Source organism: Argentina silus, assembly GCF_951799395.1.
Source record: "Argentina silus genome assembly, chromosome: 2".
Taxonomy (NCBI): domain Eukaryota; kingdom Metazoa; phylum Chordata; class Actinopteri; order Argentiniformes; family Argentinidae; genus Argentina; species Argentina silus.
This window is the reverse complement of record NC_139656.1, coordinates 26923087-26943086: the sequence shown is the minus strand read 5'-3', so window position 1 is coordinate 26943086 and position 20000 is coordinate 26923087. Positions and strand designations below refer to the sequence as shown.

Genomic DNA, 20000 nt, shown 5'->3' with positions numbered 1-20000 from the left:
TAATTTCGACGGTGTTCTAAAGTACCTTGGGATTCTCCATCTTGTGTGTCTCTGCTCTCCTCCTGTGTGGGGGGGCTGAAAAATACAGGCTGGGTTTGGTCCTTCTTGCTGTCTTTTAACAACTTAACAACTACAGGAACCATAAGCGCTCAAAGGAAGTACAGTAAAACTACAGGAACCAAAAGCGCTTAAAAGAACTATACTGTATCACCTTAAAAGATCTATAGACATCATTAAAACAAAGAGGACGCATTAAGAACTACACGAGTTTAACACGTCTATAGGACAACAAGCAGATGACCACAGAGAGCGTCGCTGGGCCAAAGATGAGAAGTCTGACCCTTGAACCTGGAAGCAATGACGCCTAGCACTCAATGGCTGCGAGGAAGACAGGAAGACAATGTCTGTGACAAACTGGAGAGGTTTAGATGGGTTTGACTGAATAACAACGACTGTTTGGACAAATGGTAGCTAATGGATGTTGACATACCCTCTGACCCCTCACCCCTGACCCCAGGAGGTTAGACACAGAGATGTGTGACGGACAAAGTGCACAAAAACACCACACAGCACAAGCTCAGAGACAATGGGACAGCGTTATTCCCCTCTGAAGCAGACGATTAACAGTCAGTTGTCCTGGATATTACCTTCTATAGGTCACATATAGTACAAACACCTAGACAAACAAACACACACACACCTACACACACACACCTACACACACACACACACACACACACACACACACACACACACACACACACACACACAGACAGACAGACAGACAGACAGACACAGACATACACACACACACACACACACACACACACACACACACACACACACACACACACATACAGAGACACACAGACATACACACACACACACACACACACATACAGACACACACACACACACACACACACACACACACACAGACAGACAGACAGACAGACAGACAGACAGACAGACAGACAGACAGACAGACAGACAGACAGACACAGACATACACACACACACACACACACACACACACACACACACACACACACATACAGACAGAGAGACACAGACATACACACACACACACACACACACACACACACACACACACACACACAGACACACACACATACATACACACACACAGACACACACACATACATACACACACACTTACATTAAGCATGAGCGACATTATGCTTCAGCACAGATGAGACGGTGGCTTTAAGCTGGGACACATACTATAACAATCTATATGACACATAATATACAGTTATTTTTGACTATTACCAATATCACACTTTAACTATAAGCCCGGTATTGTTGGTCAGCCATATGGAATCACACTTAAGCGACAATTGCGTGATGAATATATGGGACAACAGCAGGAATACTGCTGGGGCTGCAGGTCATGAGAGGAGCCCATGTATTTGCTCCAGACATTGCTAGACAGACCAGCCGGTGGATGAGACATGATCCCGTATGAGCCATACAATCCTGCCACAGCTGTTGATTGTCAACAATCCCCTTAGGCTCCACAAATAGGACACGCAAACAAAAGTCACATTGAAAAAGTAGAAAACCGAAAAAAAGTGCAACTGGATAAATAGTCAGTGTATCCTACCTAGGGGCTGTAGAGTGTATCCTACCTAGGGGCTGTAGAGTGTATCCTACCTAGGGGCTGTAGAGTGTATCCTACCTAGGGGCTGTAGAGTTAGAATTAGAATCACACTTGAGGGAGGAAGTGTATCTACAGTAGCAGAGGATTTCTAACAGGAAAAGTGTCTATGGAGGGGAACACCAAGGAGGCGCTGAAGAGAATAGAAGTTTACCTAGATGTGTCATAGAGATGAGTGCATCAGGGGAGGCTGGTGGAGGTAGAAATTGGAGGACGGGCTCATTGTAATGCATGGAATGGAATGAGGAATGGTATCAAACAACACACACGTTTGATACCATTCCTCATTCCATTCCATGTATTACAATGAGCCCGTCCTCCAATTTCTACCTCCACCAGCCTCCACTGGTGTGTATCTAACTCTTACCTGAGAGAGGTTTGAGTTGAGACTACTGTTGTATAGGTGTGAGTGTACTATAGCTAGGAGAGAACATCTAGGCCAAGCCCTTACTTCAGGGAGATGTAGGTGTAGGTATGGCTTGGGTATAGGCATATAGATATACAGTATACTCTTAGAAAAAAATGGGTCCAAAGGGGGTCCTTGGCAGAGGAGTAAGGTTTTACCTGGGGGGGGGGGGGATTTGGGTGTAAAAGCATGCTTCTAGACATATGGGAAAAGAAAAATGCTGTATCAGTCTCTTACCTGGGGGAGATATCACAGCCTTGCTGCATGAAGGCTCCCAGGGAGAACCAGAGAGAGTTGAAGATGCCGAACTCGTTGGGGGGCTGATCGCTTGGCGGACCGTCGGTGCCCTCCTCGGGCTCCTCGGTGTGCCACTCGTACGGGCTGAAGCGGCTGACCAGGAAGAGCACCACGCTAACGCCGATGTAGGCGAACACGATGCACATCCAGATCTCGTAGGCCAGAGGGTCCAGGAAGGAGAACACACCAGGTTTGGACTTCTGGGGTTTCTTGATCATGATGGAGATGCCCAGGCTCATGAAGGGCTTTGAGAAATCGATCACCTCCTCCCGGACCAACGTGATAGTCAATGGGGCCACAGCGATTTCCGCTTTCTGAGGGGAGGAAAAGGGGTAGTGGCAAAATGGAAGGGAGGGTGCACTTTAGTTAGCTTCGGATGAGTCATCGAGGCTGCTGTTAAAGAAAAAAATAAATAGCCTTTGTGCAGTATGAATTCTCAGTGTTGGGGAAGCTACTCTGAAAATGTATTTAAGAAGATTAACTATTACTTTACAAGGGCAGAAGTTGAACTACACTAAAGGTACCCTTGAGAGAAATATATTAGTTTGTCAAACTAAAGCTGCTTTGAAAAACTAGTCCACTCCATCGTAAATACTTTGTCCAACACACGACAGTCAGTTACTAAAAGATGACAACCGGAACGGTCTGGAATCACTGACAACGACAAAACCAGGTGAGGTGGAACAAAGTCAGGAGACGGGAAGCAGTGAGGGAATAAACAGTACAGACATTTGAAAGTCAAGGTCTGGGATAATAGTTAAATTCCTATTTGTTTTGTTTGCTTTGGAGGGAAAATGTAGTGAGTAGTGACAGTTGCTCACTACACTGCGACATGGCAAAAAAAAGTAATTAACTAAAGTGAAAACACTACTAAGATTATAATTTAGTTTAACGACCACAAAGCCACAGCAAAATGCTGTTCATTGAGCTACATGTAGAGGATCGACTCCCCAACACTGTGAATTCAAATCAAACGACACAACAAGTTGAGCCCCAATCCAAATAACAACATATAAATCAATGATGCTACAGGTACAGTCAAGTACGACAGGAAGATCCCAAATGACATAGATCAGCTTTCTAAACTAAGCTGAGGAAGCCCAAAGACACAACTCTGTCTCGTTATCACAACCCATCCATTATTCAAACATCTATCATTCCCGGCATGCTCCAGCATGCCGATCACAGGAAAACAGATGAACCGCAATCATCCGCTTTCTCTTCAGCCAGCCCTTGTCATTTCATTTGGGCCTTTTTTTCTCTGATTGAACACGTCTCAGAATGATCAAGTTAAGAAGAGGAAAAAAAGAACACTATCCCTTCTAATCCCACAGGCTTAATTCAAAGGTCGGGGGGGAATCTGAAGGAGGAGGATAAAATAAAAATCGCGGCCGGGAGAAATATGCTTACAACACAAGAAGGCAAGAAAATTGGATACAGACCGCCAAGGTCTGGGGGGAAAAAGCACATGTATTGCCTCGCAGCAAATCCACAAACCAGATTATTGTTAGTGACTTAGCAACGCTTCCGACCTCGCTTGGGTGGTAGGAAGCTCAGGATTAATCCAAGAAAGAAATTAAAGTTTTATTACAACAAGCCGACACGTCGGAGAGAGAGAGAGAGAGAGAGAGAGAGAGAGAGAGAGAGAGAGAGAGAGAGAGAGAGAGACAGAGAGAGAAAGAAAAAAAAAAGGAAAAAGAGAGGGAAGAGATACAAGTTCCCCTGTCCTCAGCATAAATGTATTAAGATGACAGGCTGACTGCATTGAGTATGCATTAAAATACATGCCTGTCTGAAAGGGAGAGACCTTTGGAGGTGGCGCAGGCTTTCACAGGGCGCTGTCACAAGGTGAATGGTCACTAAGCAAGGTCTTAGACAGGAAAGTGCTGACAGCTAAGCTCTGAGCTCTCCGCTCCCCTCTGCACTGTGAGAGAGCTAGAAGCTCTCTAAGCCTTCACCCACACACAGACACACACAGACACACACAGACACACACACACACACACACACACACACACAGAGAGACACACACACAGAGAGACACACACACACACATACACACATACACAAGAGCAGGCATGCACACACACACGCACATTCTGTACTTTCACTCACACACACACACACACACACACACACACACATACACACACACACACACACACACACACACACACACACACACACACACACACACACACACACACACACACTCCCTCCAACCATTACCTACACTGGTACTCTAAACACTCTTATCTCTTGGCATCGTCAGCAGCACCAGTTGCCCACTTAGCCGTGACACCCACACCTCAGAGGTCCTCTGTAACCCACACACCTCCTCTCCACTTCACACTCCACTCCCACTCTTTACCCTCTAAACCTCCTTCTGATGGACACACTACACCCTCCCCACCTCGTACCCCAGCACGAGCCAAGGCATTGTAATGCATGGAATGAAATGACACGTCTAGCTTGATACCATTCCTCATTCCATTCCGTGCGTTACAATGAGCCCATCCTCCGATTTCTACCTCCACCAGCCTCCCCTGAGCAAAGGTATTTCGGTGTTTCCAGGACGACAGTAGACTACGTTATGTCCCGGAAAAGGCAGCGTCAGTCACGTCATGACAATTCCGTCAATTCAGGGAGTCGTTTGAGTTTACAATTCAAAGATCAGGAAAACCATTTCAGAAAACATAACAAATAAATGATTATTATTATTTCATTTTACTTCCGGAATTGACAAAATTGAAATTCAACTGACCCTAACCCCTCCCCCATAATATAAAACTATGTAAATATATCAGACATATACACACAGCATGTGACATATTTGTATCCTGTACACAGCATGGGAGGGTGGTGGAGATTCAAATCAAAGAAACGGCTCATTCTCATGCACGGAATGGAATTAGGTACGGTATCAAAAGTGTTTTTTCATCCCATTCAGTGCATTACACTGAGCTCGTCCTTTGATTTCTACCTCCACCAGCCTCCCCCTGGTCCACAGTACGGCCCCCATCCTCTTACCCCGTACACCAGCTCCCCAACCAGCCTCCCCCTGGTCCACAGTACGGTCCCCATCCTCTTACCCCGTACACCAGCTCCCCAACCAGCCTCCCCCTGGTCCACAGTACGGTCCCCATCCTCTTACCCCGTACACCAGCTCCCCAACCATGCCGTTCCAAATCTTCGTCTCTGGGTCCCTGGCACCGTACTTGCCGTCGGGCACGATGGAGATCTTGTACTTGATGCCGATGTGTTTGGCGATCTCGGAGGCCAGGTCCACGCAGTAGCCCTCGTACTGGTCGTTGCCCTCGTAAAGCTCCCAGTTCTTCTTCAACATCACATACGGACCCTCCTACAAGTGACCACACCACAGAGGACGCACAGGGTCAAACTGGCAAGCAGACTGGCAGGCACTCACATGCTGTCCCTCACAGACACACACCCAACAAGCCTATGTGAACCTACATGTTGTACACACACAGTTATATACTTACGGTGTACATTTATCAGAAAAGTAGTGATTATGATTTGATCTGTGGCCCTTGACACTCAAATGCATGGATAAGACTAGATTTCTATGAGTGTCACACATCACATTTTAACTGTATGCACATCTTATTTTTTCGACCTCACAAACACACAATTAAGATGAAACAGACACAATGTATAAAGTATGGATGTGTGTGTGTGTGTGTGTGTGTGAGAGAGAGAGAGAGAGAGAGAGAGAGAGAGAGAGAGAGAGAGAGAGAGAGAGAGATTGGTGGAGAGAGATATTGATGGAGAGAAAACGAGAGAGAAAGACAGATATTGAGTAGCCAAGGGAAAAATAGCGTTACATTTTCCTGACTCTACTTAATGTTCCAAAACTTTTAATAAGAAATTACTAAATTGCTAAATCTGTCTGTTCCCCTGCTAATGGCAGAGAATCAATCATCTGATCTGCTGCTGCAAAGAAAATGAATCTAAATTAAAAACTCCCTCAGCTGACAGCTCCGATGTTCATATAGTCTCTAACAAATTAGATCGTCGTGGAACGTAGCCAAATGTATATTGAGATGGAGCAATTTATTCTTGATGTCTGCTTGACATTGCCTTGGGCCAGTAGAAAGTAAACCACAGACTGTGTAATCGGGTGAGAAAGCATCTGTTTGGGCATTTATAGACTTACAGGCCCTGAGGGAATGGTCTTTAATACATATAATGTATCAACAATATTAACAATGATAGCTTTTCACAGAGGCCCTTTTCCATGGTAAAAACGAGAATAAAGTCACTGTGTATGTGATGAGTTACAGCGCAGAGCTATGTTGAAGCAGGGTTGGCAGCAGAAAGAACGGCTGTGAATAAAATAAAATCTTTTTTTTTGGCATGAAAAGACAGTGGCAGATTTTCAAACGTCTCTTACACCCAAGCTCATCATCGCTGACAGACTGGTCAATAATCTCCCACACCCCTACCCTCAGTGGTCAATGAGCTCAATTATATATGCCATTACACACATACACTGAGGAGGGAGAGAGGTCAGTCACATCTACAGTAGATTAAACACCCTGTCTGTGTGTGTGTCTGTGCATGAGTGTGTGAAAGTGGACATTTCATCAGTTCTGTTATTTGGCCAGTGGATTGACACAAATATACACTCTAAAATGACCACAAGATCAAGATCAGTTTTAAACCCCAAACACACACACACACACACACACACACTCACACACACACACACACACACACACACACACACACACACACACACACACACACACACACACACACACACACACACACACACACACACCCCAACTTCTCTCTGCCCCAGTCATCAGCAACCACTTATGGCACAAATCAAACCTTTATTTTTCACTTGGCTGCATGACATTCAGAAACTGAGCACATTTCAAGCATGAGTAAAAAAAGCCATTTCCAAAACGTCCAAGGTGCTTTCTCAGCTGTGGTGCTCTCAGTCCCCAGACTTGGATAAAAACCACAGCATTCAAAGCCTTGTCCTTGAAATGATGTCGGAATGGGTATTTGATGAATGTGAACAATCTCAGAGCCATCTTATTCCTCATGGGAGAAAGGAGACGCATGCTAGCTGTAGTGGATTTACTGTACTGTGTGCTCTCATTTTTGGCTCATCTGTTTCACATGCAAGGCAGAGCGCCAGTAGCCTACTGTACAAGATGTGCAGTTCCAAACAAAAAGCGACATCAAAATAATAATAATAAAAAAAAAAAAAAAAACTCAGCACCATTATCATATCGGCTATTCATTATATCTTAAACTGAGAATGAATGGCTTATTGTGTGAAATGCTTCGGAAGAACACCTTATAAATTGGGGTGGTGATGGCCAAAGCCGTTTGCTATCTCTGTCGCGATGAGACTTGACACCCTCCGCTGAGGATTAATCATTCCTACACTGCGCAAACTGAAGCCTGTCATCAGAAAGAATCTCAGATTTAAATCAAACCAGGCGCCACCTGCCTGGCTCTTTCACTCGCGGTGGTTCGGCCATATGGTGCAGCTGCACCGATGAAAGACAGACTCGCTTTGCGAGGCGAACAAAAACATTGACGGACAAACAAACGAAGCTCCCAGCGTGAATGCCAATTCCTGAGTCGCTACGTATTTCATCTTCCTCTCGGTTTGATGTACACACACATTTTTCCCCCCTCTCTCGTCTATTTTACTTCCTAATGACTAATTACTTTAAGGAGAATCTCATTTGCATTTGTCTGAAGTTTTGCTACTTCCACCTTTTTGGAATCTCATCCATCCTCCTCTCCAGAGAACTATCGATCGGCTTATCTGACGATCTTATCTGATCAAGTGGAGGCAATGCATTCTTAAGATAAGGTGTGTTTGGCATTTTGGCCGAACATAGTTGATTCAGAATAGTGGAGTAAAAGCTTAGTTAGGGTAGGCTACATTACACTAGGCTAACGATATATAAAGCACACTATCAAGCGCAAACAAATATTTAAATCGGTACCCAACGCAGCCAGCATAGTTAGAATAGAATCATGCTTGATGAAAGCGGTGTATGAGCTGAAATGATCATCATGTATGCATTTGTATTTTCTTAGGGCATTGCTTTTGAAGCCGTTATACAGCTCTTAAGAATACCCCTCTTACAGTATATACAGAACAAGGGGGGGTAAGCGGACAGATTCACAGCAAATGGGTGTCCAATTAGTATTTACATCTTACATATCAACATCAAATGCTAGATCAGCCATAAACATCTGGGATATGCCAGGCATACACATTATTATCATGAGAACATTTGTATCCTTGCTTGAGATTGTTGAGTTCATACATGTATATATAGGACCACACACACACACGCACGCGCACACGCACACACGCACGCACACACGCACACCATAACAGATATTCTTGCCACTTTGAGGGAAGGATCCATTATGGACCTATGTCCACCCATGTTCAATTTCTTTCAAGACATGTTTCCATTGTCTGCTCTTTTTCTTCTTGAAGGGTTCATTTTGTCACGGATGGGTCCATCTCTCGCTTTCAGTGTCTTAAAAATGTGTTCAATTACAATGGTTGCTGTGTCTCTCCGTTGCCCAGTGTCTTTAGGGGGTTCATTTTGGCTCTGGCTGTGTCCGTCAGTCTCTCAATAAGGGCTTTCATTTTGGCTCTGCTTGTATCCAACTGTGGCTCAGTTTCTTAAAATGGGGTTCCTCACCAGGGGCTGAAAAGAGGAGGATTCTGCTGAAGTATGATTCTCCAATCCCATTCCTCCCCTCCTGTACTCACTCTCTTTTTTTAAACTCTGTGTTCTCCATCTCCTTTATCTATTCAGCCAGTTACTCTCAGAAACACAGGACACTTACTTTATACTAGAACCCATTTCACATTCCATGCAACGGACGAGCCTTTTTTGTGATGTGTGGTACAGTTTAATAACAGATCTGATCTGATGTGATGTGGTTTATCAGTGTCAAATAAAAAAAAAAAAGGGAATCCAAACATATTAGCAAACGTAGCAAACAAGAAGACATTTTCACACCCAAGAGTTTCAATTGGGTCCTGAGATGTTCTGTTTTGGTCAGCTTAAAGTGAACAAGACCTCTAGTGAAGGGTATTCAGGGTACGCTGTATGGGGGGGGGGGGGGGGGGAATGCAACCCTCTGACATCGCAGCACACGTCAGCCCAGGGTGTCAGAAGCGAAGCTCAGAGCGTCAAGCAGCAGGTACAGTAATAGGTTCTGACCCAGTGTGGCCACGTTGATTGGCAGGTCTTAAAATGTGGCAGTAGCTGGCATTGGCAGGAATCCAGAATGCAGCTCATGCAGTTTATAAGGGGCCACTCACTAGGCATGACAGGTACTGGCACTTACAATGACATTTCTTTCCAATGGCATCTCCATCATCGCTTTCAAATGTTGTGCAAATGTCAGTGTGTGAAGGTGTTTTTTTTTTAATGTGTGTGTGTGTGTGTGTGAAAAAATTGAATCTCTGCCTTATCATCGGTTTGTACTGTCCTGAGGCTGTTTGCATAAAACCCTGCCCTTAACTGACAGTGAGGAGCACCTGACAGAGGCTTGACAAGTGTGTGCGTGTGTGTGTGTGTGTGTGTGTGTGTGTGTGTGTGTGTGTAACGGTAGGGATTCTTACCATTATGGTGGTGACGACGACAGTCCTGTTCTCCATGACATTGGATTCGTTGGGATGCAGGGCTTCATTCTGGATTAGAACCAGCTTGTCTGCATCATTCCAGTAACCAAACTGGAGAGGAGAAGACAAATCAATGATTTTGCTCAGTGTGTGTGTGTGTGTGTGTGTGTGTGTGCGTGCATGTGTGTATGTCTGTATGTAGACAGTATGTCATTGTATGTAATTGTCATGTATGTATCAGTATCCTGTGTGTGTGTGTGTGTGTGTGTGTGTGTGTGTGTGTGTGTGTGTGTGTGTGAGAAACATACATCTGTAATATAGGATGACAGTTAGGGAATGAGGTTCAGTAGGTGAGTGCTGCTGCAGTGGGGGGAGCAGGTGGGCAGGCAGCGGGGGGAGGAGGAGGTGATGTGGTCTGCTGAGGGCCAGATGATTGACGAGCTCGGGGGGGGCACGGCCCCCCTGTCCTGACAGGACCCCTACCGTGAGCAGCCAGCCAGCGGGCAGGCCAAAGCAGCTTGCTGATTGATGAACACACACCCACCGCCCCCCCACCTTTTCCCCCTCCTCCCTCCCTTCCTGGCCCCCCGCCACTTCAGTCCTTGCTCTCTCCATCTCTCTCTCTCTCTCTCTCTCTCTCTCTCTCTCTCTCTCTACTTCTCTATCTCATAACAGAGGCAGGGACATTGGCTGGTGGTCTCGCACACACAAGCTGCTTTAATATACTGAATGCACCATCACACATACGACATCCATCATCTCTAGAACATTGGGTTACTTAACAGGAAACACAAACCCTGCGTCTCTTCACCTATATCCCAGGAGCATGTTCATGCATTTCGTCCACGACTCAACGTACTTCTAAAACAAACAGACCAGGCCGGAAAGACATGAAATGAAAATGTAGATAAGCCTGAAGATGAGGTTCACTTTCGCTCCTCACATAGAAATCGATCAACTCAGGATAGTTATCAGGGAACTAAGGGAATAATGAACTTGTTTTTTTTCTCTCTCGTTCCATCCTCCCCCCCAGCACCACGAGGACGACCTAGCAGCACGCTCCTAATGAACAGCTTGCCTTGACGCTGAAAACTTTAAAACATACAATACACAAACAAGAAATCCATCGCTGCAAATGTGTGCATATCCATGTGAAGAAGAAAACGTACAAATGGTACATAGAGGCCGGTGATCGACCACAACACCAGATATTAGACAGCGCTTCGTATCGATCGAAACAACACTCTCCACTGAACGTTCTTTATCATGCGATCTCATTCCATGATTACTTGTTATTGTTGCCATGGAGCACTATTTTAAAAGCTCAAATCTACACACTGGACCTTTAATCATTACAGCTAGACTTGGTATGATTGAGTTCTGGTGGGGTACGTAGAGGGCATTGGAGGGGTGGGGGGTGTAGGTGATGACCCTTACCCTTCTGGGTCCGTTGTTCTTCAGCTCAAACACGTCCATGGTGTAGTTGACCCTGCGTCCGTAGTGGTCAAACTGGACATTACCTGTTAATCCCTGCAGACGGACCTGGGCGTGGGGAGAAATCAGATTGAACTGTCATTCAACTTATTTGCCATCTATTAATTGATGTTTACTGTGCTGTAAAAAGCTATAAGATAAGATGAGTCATGACACAGTACAGCACGTCACAAACACACACTGTACATCCTTCCTTTCCACTGTTCTCCTTTTTAGGGTTTTCAATCATGTCGGCAACTGACAAAGATCATGCAGAGTAGCTCGAAAATCTTAAAACGCTAACGGTAGTCCTCTCTTCCTCCATCTCACCCCTCTACCCTCACTCTCCTCTTTTCACCTACCGATGTTCTCCCCTTTTCCTTTCTTCTCCTCGCCTCCTTTTCTCTCTCTCCTTTCCTCCTTTTCTCTCTCGCCTCCCTCCCTTCCCACCTCCTCCCCCCCTTCCCATTACCTCTTTCTCAACTGTTTTTCAGTTATGTCATAAATCAACTCTCTCAGAAACACGGCAACGCTTTCGACACACAGGCAGACAACGTTGACACCCAGCCCTATCTTAAGTAACAAAATAAGACACATGCAAATCTGACAGCTGCCAGGAGAACCCCCCCCCCCTCTGCTCAGTAGGTAAGCATCTGAATCTCAATCTGCGGTCTGCTTCCAGCCAGAAGCGCACCTGTTTGAGAGTGCGCTCCATGTCTATGCCCTGGTTCCAGGGTGCCGCAGGGTTGGCCAGGCAGTCTCCTGCGTTCCCCCGCCGGGAGATGTCCACCTTCTGCCTCCGCAGGTTCCTGAAGGCCTCTGCCATCACCATCACCCCGTCGTAAGTCAGAGCAGAGGTGTACTGGGGGAGATGAGAGGAGAAGGGTTATTAGAAGGAGGTGTGTGTGTGTCTGTGAGTGTGTGTGTGTGTGTGTGTGTGTGTGTCTGTGTGTGTGTGTGTGTGTGTGTGTGTGTGTGTGTGTGTGTGTGTGACTGCCACCACCATCACCCCGTCATAGGTCAGAGCAGACATGTACTGGGGGAGATGAGAGGAGAAGGGTTATTAGAAGGAGGTGTGTGTGTGTGTGTGTGTGTGTGTGTGTGACCATGAGATATGAGAGAGGGGGAAGATAGGAGAGAGAGTGTGTGCGTCTGAGGATGTGTCACCAGGTGGAGAAGAAAAAGAACAAAATGGTGTGTGTGTGTGTGTGTGTGTGTGTGTGTGAGATGTAGAGACGGGGCCAGCGAGCGAGGGATACTGCAAGGGAGACAGAGAGGAGTTCAGCGGTGCGTTGCAGATGGGGGGAGTAGCCGCTCACAGCAGCTTGTCATGGCTCATATGAGGAGCAGGAGGAGGAGGAGGTGGAGCGTGGTGAATCAGTGTGCTGACAGAGGGAGGGAGGCACGGCTGGAGGCACAGCAGACGGGAAATAGTCTCCACTGATGGGAGGCCTCCTATCTCCCCCCCCCCTCTCTGTCTCTCTTTCTCTCTCTCTCTCCATGTCTTCTCTCCTCCCTCTATCTTTTCTTCTGACCCCTCTTCTTCCTTTCTCTCTCCCCTTCCTCTTTCTTCTGCCTTCTCAATCTCCCTTCATCTCTCACTCTCTCTCTTCTGTCTTCTCTCTCTCCCTTCCTCTCTCTCTCTCTATCTTCTGCCTTCTCTCTCTCCCTTCCTCTCTCTCTCTCTTCTGTCTTCTCTCTCTTCCTTCCTCTCTCTCTCTCTCTCTTCTGCCTTCTCTCTCTCCCTTCCTCTCTCTCTCTCTTTCTTCTCATCGCTCTCTTCATTTCAGTTGGTCTTTTTTAATTTAATGGTGTTTTATTGGCATGAAATACAAGAGTACATAATAATGCCAAATCAAATTGGACAGTTAAAGAGTGATATCAGTAAACAGAGAAACTAGGTATATTATACTGCAGCCACATCAGTCCCTCTCTCTTCCTTTCTCTCTCTCTCTTTCTCTCTCTCCCTCCCTCCCTCTCTCCCTCCATCCATGCTGAGATGAAAGGATGTGGGTGTAGAACGCCCAACAGTCACAGACCGACAAGCAAGACAAATCAAATGCCTATTTAGCTACCCAGGGAAATTGCTGGGCGGATATTCTTTTAAAACACGAAGTCTGCAAGCCCGCTGTGGTCCCGCTGCGTTTTCTAAGGAACAATTTGCCGTCGCGTTCGAGCAGCGTTTGTCCTTCCTACGGGAGTGAGAATGTTTGTGCAGCAGTGGCCTGAGAGCTGCTGCGGCCCGTTGTCGTGGCCTTGACAGCCAGAAACTCAGATTGTTCTCAACAGAGCACCTGTGAAAACAGCCTGTTTTGCACTTCGCCTACACATACTTTGGTGTTTGGGGGTCATTTGGGAACACAGAGAGAGTGAGAACAGGGAGAGAGAGAGTGAGAGAAAGAAAGAAAGGAAGGAAGAAAAGAAAAACAGGGCTGTTTAGTTCACCACCATAGAGTGGCAGCCTGGTATTAATTATCAAAGGAGGCAGGAGTTCATTAACTTCTCCTTGGCCTGGGGGAATCCTTTTCATTAGCCCAGCGCTCCCTGACTCATTATGGCTCTCGATGGGGGTTCAGGGAGGCCCACCCCCGTGTTGTGTGTGGACAAGCTGCCCACCGCCCCCACCACGGAGGGCAGATAAACTGGATAATAATGCCCGCTGATGCCACCTGCTCCCTGGGCGTCGGGGCTAGCAGGGGCAGGCTGGGGCTGGGCATCATTTATGGGCTCTTTAAGGGGGACAATGCTGCCAGGCTAAGCTCACAGTCTCAGTTAGGGGCTTGAAATAGAGTGAGAGGGAGTTGACTGTGGTCAGAGCACAATAGGGGTCCAAGCTCATTATAGAGAGGAGTGATTTAGAGAACAGTTTTTGGGGTAAAAGAAATGAGATGATGATACAGTGCCAACTAGCTCACGCACACGCGCATGCACACACACACACACACACACACACACACACACACACACACACAAACAAACTAAAAAATACTCACATCATACTGTACACACACACACACACACACACACGCACTCACGTACACACACACACACACACTCACGTACACACACACACACACACAGACACACACACACACACACACACACACACACACACACACACACACACACACACACACACACACACACTCAAACATACACACACTCACACATAAACAAACAAACATCCCCGCTGAGACTAAAGGGTCGTGACCGCCACAGCATGATAATGCCATCTTCTCCCGGTGCCATCTTAAATCTCATGTCTGTGGCATGGCGCAGCAGCAACAGTAAGTGGGTCAGTCTGTCACATCGCAGGCCGCCGGGAGGACCACAGCGCTGACGCCCCGTCCCTCTGCTCCATCCCCCCTCAGGCAGACAAAGACGGAGTGCTACAGCTCAGCGCAGCTCTGAGTCATGATGATGTGCTGATGTGTGCGGGTGGGTGGGTGGGCGATGGCTGAGCCCTTAACCCACTGAGGGCTGGCCGTACTAAACTAAACCCAGCCAGGCCCAGTGGAGGGCAGCCCGGTGCAGCCGAGGGCAGCGGGCCAGCTAAAGAGACAATCCCCCCTGGAGGGGGAGCTCCCACGCTATGGCAGCTCCGACGCCTGAGAAGTTGACTCGCCGGGAGTATCAGGAGATTGAAGGGTTGAGCCTGGACTGCAGCTACTGTGGCTAAGTAGGGTGAGAGAGCTAACTGTGGCTAAGTAGGGTGAAAGAGCTAACTGTGGCTAAGTAGGTTAAAAGAGCTAACTGTGCTAAGTAGGGTGAGAGAGCTAACTGTGGCTAAGTAGGGTGAGAGAGCTAACTGTGCTAAGTAGGGTGAGAGAGCTAACTGTGCTAAGTAGGGTGAGAGAGCTAACTGTGGCTAAGTAGGGTGAGAGAGCTAACTGTGGCTAAGTAGGGTGAGAGAGCTAACTGTGCTAAGTAGGGTGAGAGAGCTAACTGTGCTAAGTAGGGTGAGAGAGCTAACTGTGCTAAGTAGGGTGAAAGAGCTAACTGTGGCTAAGTAGGTTAAAAGAGCTAACTGTGGCTAAGTAGGGTGAGAGAGCTAACTGTGGCTAAGTAGGGTGAGAGAGCTAACTGTGGCTAAGTAGGGTGAGAGAGCTCAACCTAACCTGCCCTAGCCTTTAGAGAGAGAGAGTACTCCAACTCTTTAAAGTGGGTCCATGACATGGCAGGGCAGAGGTCTGATCCTAATCCTTAAACAGGCCTTGAGGAATCCTGCCATGGCGGTAGCAGAGAATGCACTCTCTCCAGAACCAACTGTAGAGAAATCCCTACACACACACGCACGCACACGCACACACGCACACACGTACACACGCACACACATACACACGCACACACACACACCGCCAACCAGTGTCAGGAGGATTGGATGGACTCAAGACTCTTAGCTCTGTCAAATCCCCCAGAGGCTTGAGCTCCAGGTGGGCGAGTGGAGAGGAGAGGACCTTTGGGTCCCCAGTGTGGTGTACCTTGGGGGGGCTGTCGGAGCCGGGGTACTCCCTCTGGTCCAGCTTGTTCCAGCGCTGCATCAGCTTGATTACCATGGGGTTGCTGAAGTCCACCAGCTGGAAACCGGTCACATTGGCTCCGCCGTGCATGAAACGCTCCAGGTTGATGTCCTTAAATCCCTGAGAGAGGGAGGGGAGAAGGGGGGGGAAGGGGGAGAGAGGGATGAGAAGGATAGGGAGAGAGTGGAGGAGGGGAGGGATGGTGGGAGGTAGAGATGGAAAGGAATGAGAGATGTGGGGCAGAAGAGAAGACGGGGGGGGGGGTCGAGAGACAGAGATAGATGGAGGGTGGAGAGAAAAAGAGAGAGAAACAAACAGAGAAAGATGGAGAGAGGAAGGAGAGCACTGTCGACTGCAGAAAGGACACGGCATCTTGTCCGTATATGTATTTTGCCCTCTCTCAGAGCAAAGCCTGCAGCTGGAACCGTGTGGACGTGATTCTGCTGCGGCAGAGCAGTGGTCAGAGGGATTGTGCCAACAGTAATCTCCCAGCCCAGCGCTCCGATCAGACACTGTGTCTGACGCTGAGCCAATCCCAACTATGAACATCATTAATACTCTGTCACTGTGGAAATGGACTAACCGCTAATTACACAGACGAGGATAAAGACGGAGGGCGAAGAGGAGATTGGGGAGTGAAAGAAAGAGAGATGGAGAGAGAGAGAAAGAGAGGGAAAGAAAGAGAGAGAGAGAGGGAGGGAGGGAGAAAGTGGGGGAGAGAGAGAGAGAAAGAGAGGGAAAGAAAGAAAGCGAGAGAGAGAGAGAGAGAGAGAGAGAGAGAGAGAGAGAGACAGAGAGACAGAGAGAAAAAGAAGCACTGCGGTATTTCCTCACCAGGTTGGCCATGATGTAATGGTAGCCTTTGACATGTTTTCCAACGCTGACAATCTGCAGGGGCGGAAAATGCAACGTTAACCAGAGTGGATCAGCATACTTAATTATCTGTCAGTGAATGACACCCAAGTGTGTGCCGTTTGACACCCTCAGACAATCACTTTTAATCGGGTGAAATCAGACTTGCAGTGTGTCTAAACAAATGAATAGGCCTAGGCATCCGTGTCACATGAGGCAGTCAACACTCTCACAGAGCTCTCAGTGAAGATGACAATGCTCTCGACACACACAGAGACAGCGTTAACACACATCCTCATCTTAGCAACTAAAACAAATTACAGATACATTGGAATCTGCCAGCTGCCAGCAGAACCCCTCTAGAGCTTTGGTAAATAAGCATCTGAATTAAACTGACACTGATTTTGTTCTCACATCCTACTGTATGTATAATGAGAACTGAGATTGGAATGAAGTGTAAGCCCAAATGAAGTCCCTGTTAGTACTACAGAGCCTTCATTTCCTCTTCTATCTCATCAATTAATTTGTCGACATAGGTAAACATAAGATATTAAATATACACACTACATGCTTTACACTCTTGTGTTTTTCTGTTTTTGTTATTGGATGTAGATAGTGGAGAAAGACAGGAAGTAAGGAGGAGAGGGTATGTCAGCAAGGCATGGGCCAAATTCGAACCCATGGCGACATATGTGTGCACTGTAGGCCATGGTGCTAGACCACTGGACCATCCCAGAGCCTCAGTACAGTATGAGCTTTTTCTGCTCTTAAAAAAAAAAAGACTCCATCACCTGAAGAGTGAGTGTTTGAGTTTGACATGTTGACGTCTGCGTTGTGGAGAAGAAGGTTCTGTGCTCCGTTCTAGCCTAGTCATATGGGAGGGTTGCCGGGGGCCCGCGCTGTTGAGTCGTTAGCACCGTGACAGATGTCAGAGACAGGATTTCCTGAATAATTGAACTGTTAGACGGAGACACTGGTTGCCTCGGGGACAATGATGAGTACACCATGAAACAGAGGAGGGGTGCTCATCAAATTCTGTCTGTGGTTGCGCCAACTCATACCGTAGAGATGCCAGACTACATGAAATAGAACGTCAAAATGAACCCAACATGAATTGGTGGCCAAGTCAACGTGAACCTCGCCTGTCTCGTCTTTTTGATATTTTTAACAAGGGTTTTCTGGTCAGGTTACAGTATATCAGGGGAGGCTGGCGGAGGTAGAAATCGGAGGACGGTCTCATTGTAATGAGGAATGGTATCAAATAACGTGAGTTTGACGCCATTCCTCATTGCGTTCCGTGCATTACCATGAGACCGTCCTCCGATTTCTACCTCCACCAGCCTCCACTGCAGTACACACATATTGTCCATGTACATGGAAAGAAAAGAAAACCCACACTCACTGGAATTACTTTTAGTATCTTAATGCATCAGCAGAGGTCAAACAAACCCGCTTTGGCATTCGCATTCTTCAGCATTACAGTACATCAGGGGAGGCTGGTGGAGGTAGAAATCGAAGGACAGGCTCATTGTAATGCATGGAATGAAATTCGGATCAATCCTTATTTCTTTATTTCATGCATTACAATGAGCCTGTCCTCCTGATTTCTCCCCCAGCCACCCCTGTACAGAAGCTGCTCTCCAGGATCAGAGCAGGAGTTACCGCTACTGTACAACGTCGTGGAAAGACGTCCTGATAACGTTGTGACGGTCTCACCTGTTCCAGCATGTTCTGCAGCCTCTCGGCCTCCAGGTCGATGACAAACTTCTTCTCCTGGCGGCGGTCCAGGTCTTCCAGAAGGCGGCGGTAGCTGGCGTCGTTGAAGTTCTCCACACAGATGGCACTCACCTGCCAACTGTTCTGTCCCGCCTTCTCCATGATGGCCTGCAGTATGGCGTATCCTTGACGGACAACACACAAACACCAATCAGGTCGGGGCAGTGATCACAGCACAGAGGTTGGGGTTGGGGTCAGTTTGGGGCCAGATTTGTTGGGGCTTCAGTTGTTTTATGGGATTCACACATCAATGTCAATGGGGATATTTGGGAGGACGTTTGAGTTTTTAAGGTTTGATTTCCTTCCTTCCTCATTTTGAGGCTGACACATTGCATAATGTGGAATGAAACAAACACTGTGGCTTATTGCTAGTGACAGCATCAGAAAACTGGCAGAACTAAAATCCTGGGTCGACATGAATTAGCAGTATGCTGTCCCACAAGAAACCCACGACAAACCGAAGGGACTGTTTCCTTTGTGTTGATTTCACAAACCCCCCTCTTTGAGTCGCATGGAACAGGATCGAATCATAGGCCGGAAGGAACCATTTGTACTGTAGGCCAAATCAGGGGGGTTGTGTAAATGGAGGAAGACAGAGATGAAGAGTCGAGGGGAGAGGAACCCCAGAGCCTCTGAGGGCGGCTTAGCTCCAACAGGAACAGATGTCTCCCTTAAACGGCCCTTCCTGGTGGCCATCACAATCTGGCAACCCTCCTCCCTCCGCTCCCAATTAGTGGACTAACCTGTGCTCCAGCATCTACTTCTGCCCCCCCCCCCTCCCCCCACTCCCTGCGCTCCCCATTAGAGTAATGTCTGTACCAGGAGGAGAGGAGACGTCACACCACACTACAGACACCAGGTGAACCGGGGGGCGTGGGGGGTCTGGTGGTGGTGGTGGTGGTGGTGGGGGGGGGGCATCATATTAATATTTTATCATTATTATTATATACCATTCAGAAGACATATAGAATAATAATATTCTGTCCTCCCCTGCGTCACCTGTGTCTGTAATATATACCATGTGGAGGACACGTTTATTCAAAGTGACTAACAGAACAGTGAGTATACTTTATAACATATTATTTATATACATTATAATATATACATTATTTACATATGTGGTCCCGGCGGGAATCAAACCCACAACCTTAAGGTTTCTGGTGTCATTTTCAACCAACTGAGCCTCAGAGGACCAGAGCAGAGGACCACACCATGACAGATATGGACTAGAGCTAACGGAAGGATCATTCTGCTGGCCTTCTAAGGTCTTCACTATGTCTCTCAAATGAGGGTGGTGGAGGGAGAAATGGGAGGATGGGCTCATTGTAATGTGTTTGATACCATCCT

General features: G+C 47.2%; 1 protein-coding gene across 2 annotated transcripts in view; it reads right to left on the bottom strand.

The window, feature by feature from the left end:
- gria4b (glutamate receptor, ionotropic, AMPA 4b) overlaps positions 1–20000 on the bottom strand; it is a gene marked incomplete at both ends in the record, with an annotated part of 72122 nt that overhangs the window by 13961 nt on the left and 38161 nt on the right. The window contains 8 exons of one of the 2 annotated variants that reach the window (XM_083691861.1): positions 2325–2698; positions 5539–5745; positions 10033–10143; positions 11470–11574; positions 12200–12367; positions 15987–16145; positions 16860–16913; positions 18594–18778. In XM_083691861.1, coding sequence (XP_083547987.1) covers positions 2325–2698; positions 5539–5745; positions 10033–10143; positions 11470–11574; positions 12200–12367; positions 15987–16145; positions 16860–16913; positions 18594–18778 — 1363 coding nt within the window. Of the gene's footprint in view, positions 1–2324; positions 2699–5538; positions 5746–9073; positions 9107–10032; positions 10144–11469; positions 11575–12199; positions 12368–15986; positions 16146–16859; positions 16914–18593; positions 18779–20000 lie in introns of those variants that run through there. The other variant, XM_083691862.1, reaches the window with a different exon arrangement.